Source organism: Protopterus annectens, chromosome 10.part0 (genome assembly GCF_019279795.1).
Source record: "Protopterus annectens isolate FY-2018-M chromosome 10.part0, PAN1.0, whole genome shotgun sequence".
Lineage (NCBI taxonomy): Eukaryota > Metazoa > Chordata > Ceratodontiformes > Protopteridae > Protopterus > Protopterus annectens.
The window spans coordinates 403912656-403928696 of NC_056744.1; the positions used below are offsets into that span (position 1 = coordinate 403912656).

Genomic DNA, 16041 nt, shown 5'->3' on the forward strand with positions numbered 1-16041 from the left:
CCCCTGCAGTCCGCAGATTTTCAGCCGCAAGCCTCTGCCAAGGCCTTTGCTGAGTCCTCCATGCCGCAGGCTGCTATTTCGTCTTGAGACCCTCCGCCTGTCCTGCCTCAGATGGGTCCAGAGCCGCTTTGCAGGCACCGGCTTCTGATGCCTCTTTTTTCGACATGAGACCAGAACCAGACTGACTACTTTAGTTCAGACATCTGCAGTTGCTAGGCCTACTGAGTCCCTCCGGATTGCTAGTAAACCTTCCAGCCGCAAACCTTCTCACAAGCAGGCATCGGCCTCCCCTCCTATGCCTCAGTCCCAGTTGGTAAAGATGGCTGGTGATCTTCTTTCCCTGATTAGGGGCTCTCATCCTCCCCCTTCTAAAAGGACTAGAGAATTATCTCCTGATATTTTGTCTGTCTCAGATTCTGAGATTTCCACTATGTCTGCTGGTGAAGAAGGAAATTCTCAACTTTTTTTCTGGCTTTGAGGATTCTGATGCTGAGGACTCTATCCCTTCTGCCTCCCCTCTAGAACATTTTTCTTTTGGGGATACTCTGAATACACTTAGGGAGCATTTTAAATGGGAATGTCAGGATTTTCCACAGTCTAAGAAAAGAATCAGGGAACTTTTGGATTTGCCACAGCATAAGCCTCTGGCTATACCTCCAGTTTTGGAAGTTGTGGATGATGTTTTCATGGAAAATTCCTTAACTCCTAATTCTGTTCCTCCTGCCCCCAGAAAACTGGATAGGTATTACAAGGTTCCTGAATCTCATCAGTTCCTTTTTAAAAACCTTACTGCTGATCCAGAAATTATTTCTCAAGGGCCCAAGGGTGTTAAGGCTACTATTGCTAAAAACCCTGTGCCGTCTGATAAGGAGTCTAGGGCCTTGGACATGTGGGATAAAAAAGTTTGTACCTCTGCAACTCTTGCCATTAGATCCGTTAATTGTCTTTTTCACATGCTTAAGTATCAGCAGCATACTTTGGAGGATATTAAGGCTAAACTTGGAGATATTCCTTCCATGACAGAGAACAAAGATTTACAAGATTTACTGAATTCTGCCACTTTAGTAAATAAGCATTCACTTCATTGTGGTTTTGACACTTTGGAGGCTTCCTGCAGGGCAGCAGCCACTGGTTCTGTAATTAAAAGGCATGCATGGCTCAGGAAGCAGCCTCTTTCTGATCCTGTTAAGTCTAAATTGCTGGATGTTCCTTTGCACAAGGACAATCTTTTGGTAATAAGGCTGAGGAGGTACTGAAGAAGTTGGAGGATAAGGCAAAATCTATGCAAGCTGTAAAAGATTTCCTTCGGGTACAGCCTCCTCGGTTTAGTAGGCATTATCCTTCCCAGAATTGGTCTCTCCCTGATCCTGGCAAACAGGGTCGCTCTAGACCTAGGGATTCAGATCATCCAGAGGGCAGGCTTCTGCCCCTCAAAGGGCTAAACAGTGGCATTCCTCTTCTGCTAAATCGGGGATTTCTAAGCCAGCTTAGCCAGGTTGCAGACAAATGAAGTTACCTACTCAGATGGAACGTTATGGTGAGTACATAACTTCTTTTTATCTACTGCTCCCAGAGTTTTTACCAAGTGCCTGGCAACAGCCATTGCTTTTTGCAGGCAGAGAAACATTCAAATTTATCCTTACCTGGACGACTGTCTCATTCATGCGAACTCCCCAGAACAACTAGAAAAGGATTTGGATTTCATGAAGAACACTCTCACCTCTTTGGGTTACACTCTCAACGAAAAGAAAAAAGTTGGTTCCTACAAGAGAGATTGTTTTCTCGGGAGCGAGTCTGAATACAGCCACCAAGATGGTATTAATCCCTCAACAGAAGCAAGAAGATCTTTCGGCTTACTTCAGAAACTTGGCAAGTATGACCCAGCTCTTTGCAAGGCAATTCCTGCAAGCACTGGTGTTCATGGCTTCATGTATTTTGATGATCTCATATGCAAGGCTGCATATGAGAAAACTTCAATGGTACCTCAAGAATCTTTGGTGTCAACACACACAGGACTTAGATTTGATTCTTCCCCTGATTCCATGTCTACAAATGGAGTTCCTCTGGTGGGCGACAGCCTGTTCTCAGAACAAGGGTCTGCCTTTTCACCCACCGCCTGCTAGCCAGACTCTTACCATGGACGCCTCAGACGTTGTATGGGGTGCTCATCTGGAAGACAGGGGCATACAGGGGACTTGGAGCAACCAACAGACTCATCTGCACATAAACTTAAAAGAATTGATGGCAGTGCAGCAGGCCTTGCTGGCTTTCAAGGACATACTCTACCCTGGGACTCTACTGATCAGGACAGACAATACCACAGTCATGTGGTACATCAACAAGCAAAGGGAGACATACTCTTACCCCTTGTGCAGAAAAAGCATGAGACTATGGTCCATAGCAGCATCCATGGGCTTACATCTTATAGCCCAGTATCTCCCAAGGAGGCTGAACTCCTTGGCGGATCATTTGAGCAGACATGTTCTGGATCCTCATGAGTGGCAACTGAACAAGGACATTTTCCACCACATCACTCATCATTGGGGCACCCCACAAGTGGATCTTTTCTCCTCTCACACCAATCATCTCCTTCCAACCTTCTGCACCAGGGAATTTCACAACAAAGCTTGGAAGGTGGACGCGTTGTCCTTCCCATGGACACATCTCTCAGTTTATGCATTCCCTCCTCTGCCTCTTCTTCCCAGAGTGCTGCTAAAGGTAAGGGATGAAAAACCAAAGGCTATTCTGATAGCACCAGATTGTCTCAGACAGCACTGGTATCCCCTTCTTCGCAGCCTTTCACATGCTCAGCCTTTTCATCTTGCCCTGGTACCAGATCTGTTGTTTCAGGGAGGGGGGAAATTCCTTCATCCTCATCTTCAAACTGCATTTAACTGCCTGGCTAATACTTTAAATCTTTCCCAACAGGTGGTCGAAGTTCTTCATGAGGCCAGGAGGCCTAGCACCAGAAAATCCTATGCAGATAAATGGAAGAGATTTTGCTCTTGGATGCTGGCTAAAGGAGAAGACTCTTCTCATCCTTCTCTTTCCCTCATTCTTGACTACCTAGAAGGACTGCTTAATGATGGACTTTCCTTTTCTTCAATCAAAATTCACGCTTCCGCAATTTCGACCTATTGTCCTTTTGAGCAACCCATTTTTTCTCACCCCTTGATGAAACAGTTCCTGAGGGGAGCTAGTAATCTTAGACCTCCTAAAAGAGCTCCTACTCTTGCTTGGGATCTTAATTTTGTCCTGGAAAAACTTACTCTGCCTCCCTTTGAACCAGCTGCCTCTGCAGATTTGAAGTTAATATCCTGGAAGACTGTTTTCCTTTTAGCTATTACTTCAGCTAGAAGGGTATCTGAGCTGCAAGCCTTAATGGCAGTGGAACCTTTAATTATTTTTCACTCAGACTGAGTTTCTCTGAGAACTAATCCCTCCTTCATGCCTAAGGTAGTTTCCAGTTTAACCCTTAACCAGTCTGTTCACCTGCCTACATTTTTCAACAACCCCCAAAATAAAGGGGAAAGGATTCTGCACTCTCTTGATGTGCATAAACAGCTGAGATTTTACTTAGACAGGACTAAATCCTTTCAAAAATCTGAACAGTTGTCTGTTAGTTTTGCTCTTGGGGCTCAGGTTAACGCTATTTCAAAACAAACCATCTCCAAATGGATTGCTCATTGTATTCACTTTTGTTACCTGCAGCATGGGAAGGTTTCCCCTCAGGGCATTAGGACCCATTCTACTAGAGCAGCCTCTACCTCTGCAGCCTTTCTGAGAGGTGTGCCTACTAAGGACATTTTAGAAGCAGCTACTTGGTCTTCTGTCCATACTTTCACAAAGCATTACAATCTACATTTGTTTTCTAAATCTAGGGCTGGTTTTGCCTCTGCAGTTTTGCAGGGCCTTCTTACCAACCCTTAATCTGTGGTCCTTCCTCCACCATTTGTCTTTTTCCTTGGCTTTGGGAATCAACTTATATGTGAGGGCTACAACAGTGAAACACGAAGAACATAGTACAGTTGTGTACACTTACCATAAATGTAGATGTTCGAGTGTATTCACTGTTGCAGTCCTGGTTTCCCACCCTCCATTCCCCCTTTTTTCCTAAGGCACATACTATTTATATTTTTATGTTTTGTATGACATGTGTCCATGGTGCTACCTTCCTGGGTTAGCCTTCTTTTGGGGGCTCCTGACAGTTAAGGCAAGAAAAACTGAAGAAATGGCGTTGGCTGCCTCCCTTTATACCTGCCATTCTGACATCAGTTTTATATCCGATGCCAGCCGACGTCATATACCAAGGACTTTGATATTCGGGCCGACTGAGGGCTAACAGGAGCCGGATAACCCATATGTGAGGACTGCAACAGTGAATACACTCGAACATCTACATTTATGGTAAGTGTACACAATTGTACTTTCAAGGACTATGGGACAAGAGCAATGTATCAATTTCAAGTGTAGACTTATGACGTAACACTTAAAATGCATGCTGCAAATTTCATTGGAGTTGATGGGTTCTTCCCTTTTTCACACTGACTTTGTACTTAAATTTGTGTTTTGTTGCACTAAAAATAATAGAATATTCTAGAAGACTGAGTAATATTGTTATTAATGAGTCTAGCACTTGTAATTTACATTTTTATGACCACATTTCATTCACGTAATGTGTATCTGAGATAGCCATTTGACTTCTGTGTGTATTAGGCTATCAGTCCTAGGGCCTATACAAGCCTAGCCATAACAATTCTCTGGCTATTTCTTCCCACAATATTTACTTTGGGTACCCTGAACATGCCTGTAAAATGGTATGAAACATGGACCATTACTTTAAATGAGATGCCAGTACAACTGATGCATGCATGACAAATGGAGGAAATTAAGTCCTTTTATCCCCTTACTACATTTAAACTGTTGTTTGTTTGCAGCATCCTCTTAGAATGATTATGATTACTCCATTTCTGTGAACTTTGATATGAATTGTCAAACAAATTTGTTATTTTTTTCTAAAGATATAAATGAATGTAGACAAAATGTCTGCCGATTGGATCAACAGTGTAAGAATACACGTGGTGGATACAAGTGCATTGACCTGTGTCCAAGTGGAATGACAAAAGCTGAAAATGGATCATGTATTGGTAAATATTTTTCTCTTGTGTGGCATACAAGTTATTCATGGTACACTGTTTTTCACTGTTGTCATTTTTATCAGCTGTGATGTTTCAAGACTTTGCTTTATTGCATGTGAACTGAATGAAAGCATTGAAGTGGGCATCATCTTTTCGTGCCCCATAAATATGGCTATTTTTGAACTAATTCATGGATAGGCACATCGTTTATAGTTATAGTCTTTGTATTCAATGCTCTTCCTTCATCAGATAACAAATACAATACATTCACACAGTTTTATAGTAAAACACATCCAAATTAATTAATTAATAATTAATCAATTAATGGTTCACTTATTATTTACAATCATAACAACCAACTTCATAGCCCAGACTATCATATGATTAATGCATTAGCATAGTACATCAAAATGAACTAAAAAATAAGTTATATATAATTTATTTTGAGCTACTCAAGTACACTTTTATAAAATCTACATTTATCTCTTCTAACAAAAAGCTAACGCTTAAGTGCTAAAAGTTTAAGAAAGCATTTAATAGAAATGCTTTCATTTAGCCCTGGGGGGATATGGGCAACACTCTTAATTTGCCATAAAAGTTCCTCAATTTCCAATTTTATCTGCCATGGCCCGCCCCTCTCATCCTGTGTTACTTGTTTTAATACAGTAAATTTAAAGGTATGGTTGGGAAACAGATATATGTGTTTAGCCAAGGCATTTGTCTTATCTCCTTTGGCTATAGCGTATTGGTGCTGATATATACGCTGTTTAAGTTTCCTTTCTGTCTTCCCTATGTAAAAAGCGGTACAATTTTGGCAGATAGCTGCATAAACAATTCCCCTAGTGTCACAATTATATTTACCCTGCACTTTATAGCTTTTACCATTTATTATAAATTGATAAGCAGTGTTCAAGTGCTTACATTGTTGGCAGGATCCACATTTAGTCATGCCTTTGTTCCTAAACGCAGAAGGTTTTTTATGGTATTCTAATAATGATTTTAAATTGTGCCCATGTCTATAAGTAATCTTTAACTGGTCTCCAAGCAGACTATTCAAACTACTATCTTCTGTGATAAGGGCCCAGTTCTTATTCAAGATTTCTCTGATAAGAGCATGGTCCAGGTTATATGTACATAAGAAGCTGATGGTAAAATTTTTTGTGGATCCATCAGAGGCGTTAGTTTGTTTGTCCAACAGATTAGCTTGTTCCACTATGTTGTCCTTAGATAATAAGGGTTTAAAATACCCTATTTGTCTTTTAGTGATGACTTCTGTCGTGATGTTTGAAATTAGCACTATAGGGTACCCTCTATTAGTGAACATGTTTCCAATTAATTCACATTCTTTCATAAAATCATTATCATCTGAAACCATTCTAGCTGCCCTGACCATCTGACCCTTAACAATAGCCTTCTTCTGATGGTAAGGATGGCAGCTAGAAAAGTGAAGAAGTGAATTAGAATAGGTGGGTTTCCTAAATATAGTGCTTTTAAACGTGCCGTGGGGTACATCTTTATAGATGTGAATGTCCAAGAAATTGATGTTATCAAACTGCAAATTATAAGTAAATTCAAAAAAACCTGTTAAAGATGTGATAGAAATTACAAAATCTTGGACTATTTCGCTGGGGCCCTGCCAAAGTAAAAACATGTCGTCTTGGTAACGAGTGTACCAAGCAACATATTTTTGGAAGAACATGTTTTTAAATAATAACATGTTCTCCCAATATGCCATGACACAATTAGCGAAGCTTCCTCCGCATGGAGACCCCATGGCAACCCCAGTTTTTTGAAGGTATGTTTTTCCTTCAAAAACCATGTAGTTGTTACTAAGGATGATCTCCAACAGAGTCACAACTACATAAATTGTATTTTAACTAACATTCCTTTGTGCCATAAATTCCCTAATCCACTCTATACCCAAAGCCTGAGGGATAACTGTATATAAGTCCCTGACATCAATTGTCAGGAACTTATAGTCAGGGTGGAATGGAATCTTACTGAGTTCGCTTAAAAAACTCCAAGAGTCTTTACATATTTGCTGCTCATTGTGTATTAGGGGTTTTAAAATTGAATCCACATATTTTGCACAACCGTACGTGATTGACCCACGACCGTCTACTATAGGTCTAAATGGAGGGTCAGCAACTCTCTTGTGGATCTTGGGTGTGCCAAACAGGGCCGGTGTTCTAGGAGCCAACATTGTCAAAAAGTTAAACAAATCTATGTCTATAGCCCTTTCTAACAGCAAATCATCCAGAGTCTCTCTGATTTTCTTAAAAGCTATATTTATTTCGTTCAAGTTGACTATGTTGTAAGTTGTGGTGTCTAAGTGCTTAGTAATAGTTGTAACATATACAGCATGGTCCATAAAGACCAGTCCCCCACCCGTGTCTGGCTTCATTACTCTAATATTACAATCTTTGAGTAATTGGATGAAATCACGTTCATTATTATTTATATTAATACCATCCTTCTTATTTTTATTTGTGTGATTACTGAGAGATCGAAAATCGATCTCACACATTTTTTTCAAAACAGAGGATGTTAGGATGCAAGGGTGGGTTAAACAAGCTAGGCACTCTAAATGAACTGTTGACTAGTGAGGTAGAACCCAGTAAGGCAGTCAGATTGATTTTCCGTGAAAATAATTTGAGGTCAACTATAGTATTAACCAGGTTCATATGGGAATCAGGTACAAAAGTTAAACCCAATGCAAAAAAATCAATGATGTCTTGGGGGATGGTCAGGTCTGTGTAATTATAAATGTGAAAGTCCCCTCTTGTATTTGTTAAAATTTGTGGGTTTAATAAGTCAATCCTACTTATTTCCTTCGTTGATTCCTCTTGTTCTTTGTTCATCCCTGGTTGCCCATCACTTTCATTTTCTTCATTTGGTTGAATTGACCCACTTGAAAACCCTGATGATGGCTGGTTGATGGTTGGGGGTTAACATTAGTGACATGGGCTTGGCAATTGTTATTATTATTTTGATTGTTCTTAATTCGATCACTCCTACGCAAAGTAGGTGTTTGCCCTGATACATTGTTGAAATCAGTGTCAGGACCATTGTCACACAGACCTTCAATACTAGAATTTTCCTCGTTTGAAATGTTGGAACGATTACTAGGAGCGTAACTAGGTGGTGGAGATGGATATGCTTTTTTGCTAGCATATTGCTGTATATCCCTAGTGATTTTCCTCTTTTTGATGTCAGTCATCTTGTTAATGCTAGCCTCAATACTGTTGAATATCCTCGTGTTTTCGTATTTGTACCGAGGAAAGTCAACATTAGATTTAATTAATTGTTCCAGCACTTCTAGTTCGCTTTTTAAGCGAATAACTTCAGATTTATAATGGTTAATGAGTGCTCTAATAAACTCACAACCTTGCTTGTTAAACAGATTCAACAACTCACAGTGGAACTCTGATCCATCGATCAAGCCGACGGGGTACCTCCACTGTCTTAATCCTTTCGGTATTATTTCCTTTTGTAAGCATTCATCCAAATAAGCGATTTCTAGCTGTAGTTTCCTGCAGCGAAATAATTTGTTATCAAATTCATTAATATTGATTAAAAGGTTACTCACCCCCGAAGTGTTAGGAGAAGCTGCAATCTGCAACGATCTATTACTAAAAATGTTCTCGTTGTTTAAAAAAGCCCCAATAGATGGTGAGAGCTCATTAAGAGGTAAAGACTCATTAGAAGTTTCTTGAGGTCTACTTCTAATATGTGTCTGAGCTCTTGAATCCCGTTCGAGTCCATTTGGTTCAATAAAATTGTTCATTGTTTGTTGTTGATCCCCCCTACTTCCATACGTAGTAGAAACTGGCGGGGAATGGCTGTTGGAAGCTGGCGCGGTGTTATTATTTGAAGTTGGTTGTAAAGTTCCGTTAGTTGAATTAACTCTAGGTTGAATAATAGGTTCCGCTGTATTCGAACTAGGTAGTAGATTGTCCATCCTATGAGTTAAATTGTCCACACGACCCATGAGAACGTGAATGAGTGCCGTGAGATTTCCGATGGCATTCGCCTCCCCGGATGTACCATTACAGTTTTCAGAGGATTGAAATAAAGGCTCTTCTTGTGAAAATAAAGCCTGCTGCGACACTGCTCCTGCTTGGTTCGCCATCACAACGACTTAAACAAATAAATGACTAAAAAACTTTTAAAACCAAAAAGCGAAAAACAAGCCAAGGAACAGTACGAACAGTACAAACGGCGTTTAATAGGATAAGCGCTTTCGGAATAGTCGATGCTCTTCCTTCATGAGATAACGAATACAATACATTCACACAGTTTTATAGTAAAACACATCCAAATTAATTAATTAATAATTAATCAATCAATGGTTCACTTATTATTAACAATCATAACAACCAACTTCATAGCCCAGACTATCATATGATTAATGCATTAGCATAGTACATCAAAATGAACTAAAAAATAAGTTATATATAATTTATTTTGAGCTACTCAAGTACACTTTTATAAAATCTACATTTATCTCTTCTAACAAAAAGCTAACGCTTAAGTGCTAAAAGTTTAAGAAAGCATTTAATAGAAATGCTTTCATTTAGCCCTGGGGGGATATGGGCAACACTCTTAATTTGCCATAAAAGTTCCTCAATTTCCAATTTTATCTGCCATGGCCCACCCCTCTCATCCTGTGTTACTTGTTTTAATACAGTAAATTAAAAGGTATGGTTGGGAAACAGATATATGTGTTTAGCCAAGGCATTTGTCTTATCTCCTTTGGCTATAGCGTATTGGTGCTGATATATACGCTGTTTAAGTTTCCTTTCTGTCTTCCCTATATAAAAAGCGGTACAATTTTGGCAGATAGCTGCATAAACAATTCCCCTAGTGTCACAATTATATTTACCCTGCACTTTATAGCTTTTACCATTTATTATAAATTGATAAGCAGTGTTCAAGTGCTTACATTGTTGGCAGGATCCACATTTAGTCATGCCTTTGTTCCTAAACGCAGAAGGTTATAAATAGTCTTTGTATTACCTTAATTTAATTCAAAGAAGCTTTTAAATGCTTTTATAAACTCTCCAGTTATGATACATCACTGTGTCAGAACAGTAGGACAGATGAGAAAGAACAGCGGATGGAGTAAAGAACCAATATCCAAATCCAAAACACCGTCAACCTCTAAGGGAGCCCAGAATGACTACAGATGAATCCAAGTGTAAAAAAAATATATATATATATAAAATAAAAATATAAAAAAATGAGTAGTGAAAGCCAGATGCTTTATTCAGGATTTTCAGGATTAAGCACTTTTGTTCCTAACAGGAACTTCATCAGAATATAAGAGGGCTGCATACCTCATTTCCTTATGTTCAAGCCCCTTTAAAAGTACAGTGTAATAAATATATAAACAAGTGAACAATAGTAAAAGTAAGTAAAAAAAACAAAGTCTGTCCCTAAGCATGTCTTAACATCACATGATGGTCCACTGTTGTTACTTTGTGTAGGAGTTAATGTAAATAAAAAAATAAACTTTAAAAACATATATCTCTTTCAATAGAGTATTAGAAAAGCATGCTGTGCCATGCCCTTAAAATAATGTACAACGTGTGCAACATAAAAATTATGAATAATACAAAATTGAAACATGACATTATTTAAAACATTTAAAATTTCTCTGAGTAGTTGAGGTGGTTTGCACAGGTCATTATATATACATTTGGAATACTGGAAAAAATACCCAGGGACTCCAGAGGTGGAGACTGGAGTAACCTTATAGAATTTAGAGAATTAAAATGACAATTACGATTAAACATAACTGATCTACCTGTCCTGAATGACATGACATCAATTCATTCAGTATTGTTTGTGTCTTTCGGCTTTTCCCGGTTAGGGTTCGCCACAGCGGAACTCCGGTCCACTAATGATTGGTAGTTGATTTTTACGTGCCAAGTTACCAGACCTGAAGCACAACCTTCAATGAAGGTACGCCCATTCACGCATGTCTCCACGCAGAAGACGCTCTAGCTGAGAATCGAACTGGACAGCGTCTTACTGTGAGGAGACAATGCTACCACAGCACCACCACCGCCAATTCATTCAGTATTAAGAATTAAAATTCTAAACTGTTAAAATCATCCACTATTGCATTTGCTAGACATTTGTTAACAAATTTCAAAGACATGCATCTGGAGCTTTTCTCCCCAGGCCTCTGCTGAAAATTGGCTATGTTCCAAGTCGGAATTTCATGGTTAACAAATGTTAAGTAAAACTAAATAAATAAAATAATAAAAAAATAAACTACTCTGAGAAATTGTAAATGTTTTAAATAATGTAATGTTTCAAATTTCTATTATTACTTATTCTTATGGTACACACGTACATTATTTTAAGGACATGGCACAGCATGCTTTTATAACACTCTATTGAAAGAATTACATGCTTTTAAAGTTAATTTTTTTATTTATATTAACTCCTACACAAAGCAACAGTGGACCATCATTTAATGTTAAGACACGCTTATAGACAGACTTTGTTTTGGTTCACTTACTTTTACTATTGTTCACTTGTTTATGTATTTATTACACTGCATCTTTAAGGGGGCCTGTATATAAGGAAGTGATGTATGCAGCCACTTTAGTTACGTTACTACTTTCTGGAAAAGCCTTTACGTCTGCATACTTTTTTGATGTTGCTATCCAATTAATTTATTACATATTTACTTACTTATTTATATTTGTTTACCTGGGTAGTCTGACTGGACAAAAAAAACTTTTCAGTTTTTCAGAGGAGGCTGAACTCCAACAGCATCATAAAAACATTTAAAACAGATGATGAAATAAGATAAACAATTAGACATATTAAATATTAATACATTACATGCAGTAAAGAAAAGCAGTAAAAGTTACCAAAAACCTCTTCCAGACCATCATCCTCTAAAGCTGACTGTATGGCTTCTCCTATTCCATTAATAGCTAGCAGTTTGACCTTTTCAAGTAGAATAATGAAAATCATTTCTTTTTTCCAAAATAACTTCTACCCAGACAACTTATAGGGCCAAATTACATTTTTTCCATGTAGGCATCCATAAAGTTCTAGATTTCTTTTCAGCCAATATCACTTCTATTCTGGACTTCCTTTCCAAAATTTTTGATTTTTGTCATAGCAGTTCTTTCATTAAAAGTGATGTGGCTGCAGTTATTTTGCTTTCTCATTCTGTAATACACTGTTATGTTTTCTCCCTTAAAGTCTGTGAATCCAACTCAAATGGCTTTGTTCAAATCAGCCCTCCCGCCATTTAAAACCCAGATCCCCCAGAATAGTTACTTCATACTGAAAAGATAACACCTCCTCAGTCCAGACCTGTCTTCTCTGCAAAGTTAAAGTACCAATTGTGGAAGATCCTCCATCTAATGTCCGTTATTCTACTAGGCTGATTTCTGAATTGCAAGCTGTCTTTCTCTGAGACCTTTTACTGTTTCATTAAGTCAGGGTGATGCTTAGAACCAGTCATTCATGTCTGCAGCTGTTCCATGGTCTTCATTTAGCACCTTTGCAAGACACTACAAGAAGTCATCTTCAGGTCCAGGTTTCCTTGTGGGGCCACCACTATATCTATGGTATGTTCTGTGAGTACCCAGTAAAATTAGCTAGGGGCTCTATCATGCTGCTTACAGCGAATAAACCTCTCCTTAACAGATGAAAGCAGTATACACTCACCTTAATGATGGATATGTAAGAAGAAGGCCTAGTGTCTGTAACAAAGCCTCTCTCTGTCACCTTCAGTGCATCTGGTCTGGAGTATCTTCTCCTTCTCTTCTTTTTTTCTTCTTCTTCACTACTCAACAGTCTTAACAGAAGATCTGGAGAGACAAGTATGTGTGGTGCATGAAGGGAAGGGTAGAGATGGAAAGGTTTCTTAGCAGTATGGTATTTTATCTGCTGAGCAGTCCTAATGCTTGTAGCATCCATCCTAGAGGTTACAGACCAAGGGCCTACGTCTTTCAAATATATTATTATGTTAAGTGCAAACCTTTTGTATCTTTAACAAATGTATGCCACAGATTATTTGTTCATTCATTTTCTGATACCTCCTTCAACCTTTTCAGTCACATGGGAGCCAGAGCCTGTCCTGGCACTTAAAGGGCCTAAGGCAGTAAACTAATTTTGGATGGAATGTCATTCAATTGCAGTTGTGTCACAAATGTTCTCTCCCTTTGTGGAGGCAGATGTGAACAAGGCAAAGCAATCCAAAATATGAAAACAAAATTAGTGTACAGAAAACATGAAAAATAGAATATTAAGTACATAGGAATGTACTGGGCAAGTGATCATGGGGATTGTAAAATGCCTAACCATATACACCTTTAAGCAGATAATAGTGCTCACCTTCCAAATTGTGCAGAGCAATACATGATAACCCTGGTGTAAGTATTCATCCACCAATCCAGTTATCAAGACTAGCCTTAAAGGTAGCCAAAGTAGTACTTTTTTACTTGTAGTGTTAACTTGCTCCATAGGCTAGGAATATGTTAAGTTAGGATCTCTCTTGAATGAGTCTTGTTTATCTTTTGAAGTAAATTCAACTCCTTAGTGCTGGTGTTTGTTGAGCCACTGGTTTTAAGAAGAAGTAGGAGGTCAATTAGGAATGGGTCTTTAGCTACTGAGAATAAGGAGATTCATGCTAATCTATTGCAGAAGTTCATTTTCCTAGTCAGAAATCTTTGGGACCTTTCCATTTGAGCAATATGCTTGGGTTTGTACATGCCAAAGGGGACATTGTATTCAATAATGGGTCTAATAATGGAAGAGTACAGTGGTAAAAGATGACTTATTTGGGTCTTGAAGATATTCCCTTGGAAATCATCTGAGCCAAATAGAAGGACTTCCTGACTGTGGTGGAAACATGGGGATTGAATGAGAGTTATATCCACATAAGCACCTAGTTCTGTTATGACCTTATTTGTCAGAACAGGAGTATCATTTATAATATATGAGGTAAGGACAACCTTTCTGCAAAACGCTACTATGCTGCATTTGTTTTTATTTAGTTTGAGACGTTTTTGATACACCATGTATGTGAATATTCCATCTCTTGTTTGAGCTGTTTTGTATCAGTGGATGAGTAGATAATAGTGTCCAGATTACAGTCTTCAGCAAACCTGGTCAACCACAATTCTAGAATAGTGGCTTTGATGTCTGCAAAATAAATCACAAATAGGAGGGGGCCCAGAACTGATACCTGTGGCATTCCACTAGCTACAAATTTACATTCGCAGAGTGAACCAGCAACTTTCACAACTTGGGATCTGCTAGATAGCCAATTTGCAGTCCAGTGGACAATGTACAGGTTTACATTAAGCTTCTCTAATTTTTCAATAATACCGGCATGGGGACAGTGTCAAAACCATTAGCCAGTTCAAGATAAGCAGTCTTCATAGAATGACTTAAGTCCATGTAACCTTTTCAAAGAAGCATGCTAGGTTCAGAAGACAGGACCTGCCCTTCTCAAAATCAAAATTATTTGGCTCTAAATCAGTTAGGCTGCCAATATCTACATAAATAAGACTAATAGGTTCTCAGTGCATGCATCATGGAAGGTATGAGGGAGAGAAGTGTTGCAAAAATAGGCAGGTAGCTGACAGATGGGGTGCCTTTTTTGTTTGCAGATGTGTAAATGAGAAGGCAGTCATGAAACAGACTGGAAGATATTTGAAAGAAAGGTTCATAGGTCAATACTAGATTATTGTTTCTGAAGACTATTACAAGCCTAGCCAATAACCAGAGATCAGAATCAAACCCTGTACCTTGTATATGTGAGGTAAAGACATTAACCATTATTCCAACCATATCCCCATTATGAAATCCCCACCCCCACTATTACATATAAATAATTGTCTCCCTTTTTTCATACATGTAAAACTACTGAAAACAGTAATATGTACCTGCAACATTTTACTATGAGAGCTACTAGACATGGAATCTGTGAAATGAATTAAATATACTTTGATTTCAAACTGGACAATACTAACTGGCAGGTAAGAGGAAGAATTAACCTGCTGCCATTTTGGGGCAGTGAAGAAGAACAGGCCATGAAAGAAAAGACAGATCACGTGAGTTACTTAGTTATGTTCCGGTGATAAATTTTCATTATGGATGTGAAATGGTTCTGTCATGAGTAACATGATGAGTCTGTCCATCTTGACAAATATCAGTGAGAAAGTTGCCAGAAGGAGCAGGGAAATTCTTTTACAGAATGGGTTTGGTGCTGGCAAGGGGAGAAATACCTCGTAGTTAATTTCAAGCATAGGTCAGGGATGTGTGAGGGGCTTTTTATTTGAATCACCATTTAGGTAGGGTATTATGTCAGCATGACCATTACACATCTATCCCCATAATATTGTGTGTGTGCATCGGGGGGGGGGGGACTGATCACCCACCGTCACTACTTCACTAATGTGTGCTAACCACAATCTTAACCCTGCTTCTGCCCCAACCCCAAGCCTAAATTTTACCTTAAAAACCCCTGTCTATAGCAATATCACTAAACAAGGCACACGGGGCCAGTTTAAATACACTAGCACACACAGACATACACACACACACACACACACACACACACACACACACACACACACACACACACACATGCAACAAAAAAATCTATCCTCTTCCATAGCCCTTATTCTAACTGTAACCTGCAAACACTCGCACACGCTCTCCTACCCCTAATTTCAAAACGTTTAGTATATCTGAAAGTTTTGGCATTAAAATGTAATCCACCACTTACTGTAACCATAAGCGCTCTTATCTTCCTCCTATCAGCAGCACTCAACAAAAAGTGCTTTTGATTTACTTCTACAGGAATGCACTCTGTCTCAACAAACTGACTATTCAACAGAATGAACTGTACTTATATATG

At 38.7% G+C, this 16041-nt stretch overlaps 1 protein-coding gene across 1 annotated transcript in view; it reads left to right on the forward strand.

Annotated features, from left to right (window-relative positions):
• The window catches only part of HMCN1 (hemicentin 1), a 5606893-nt gene that overhangs the window by 5482880 nt on the left and 107972 nt on the right, over positions 1–16041 (forward strand). The window contains exon 102 of the mRNA XM_044085314.1: positions 5022–5147. Within this exon, the coding sequence (XP_043941249.1) occupies positions 5022–5147 (126 nt within the window). The remainder of the gene's footprint in view (positions 1–5021; positions 5148–16041) is intronic.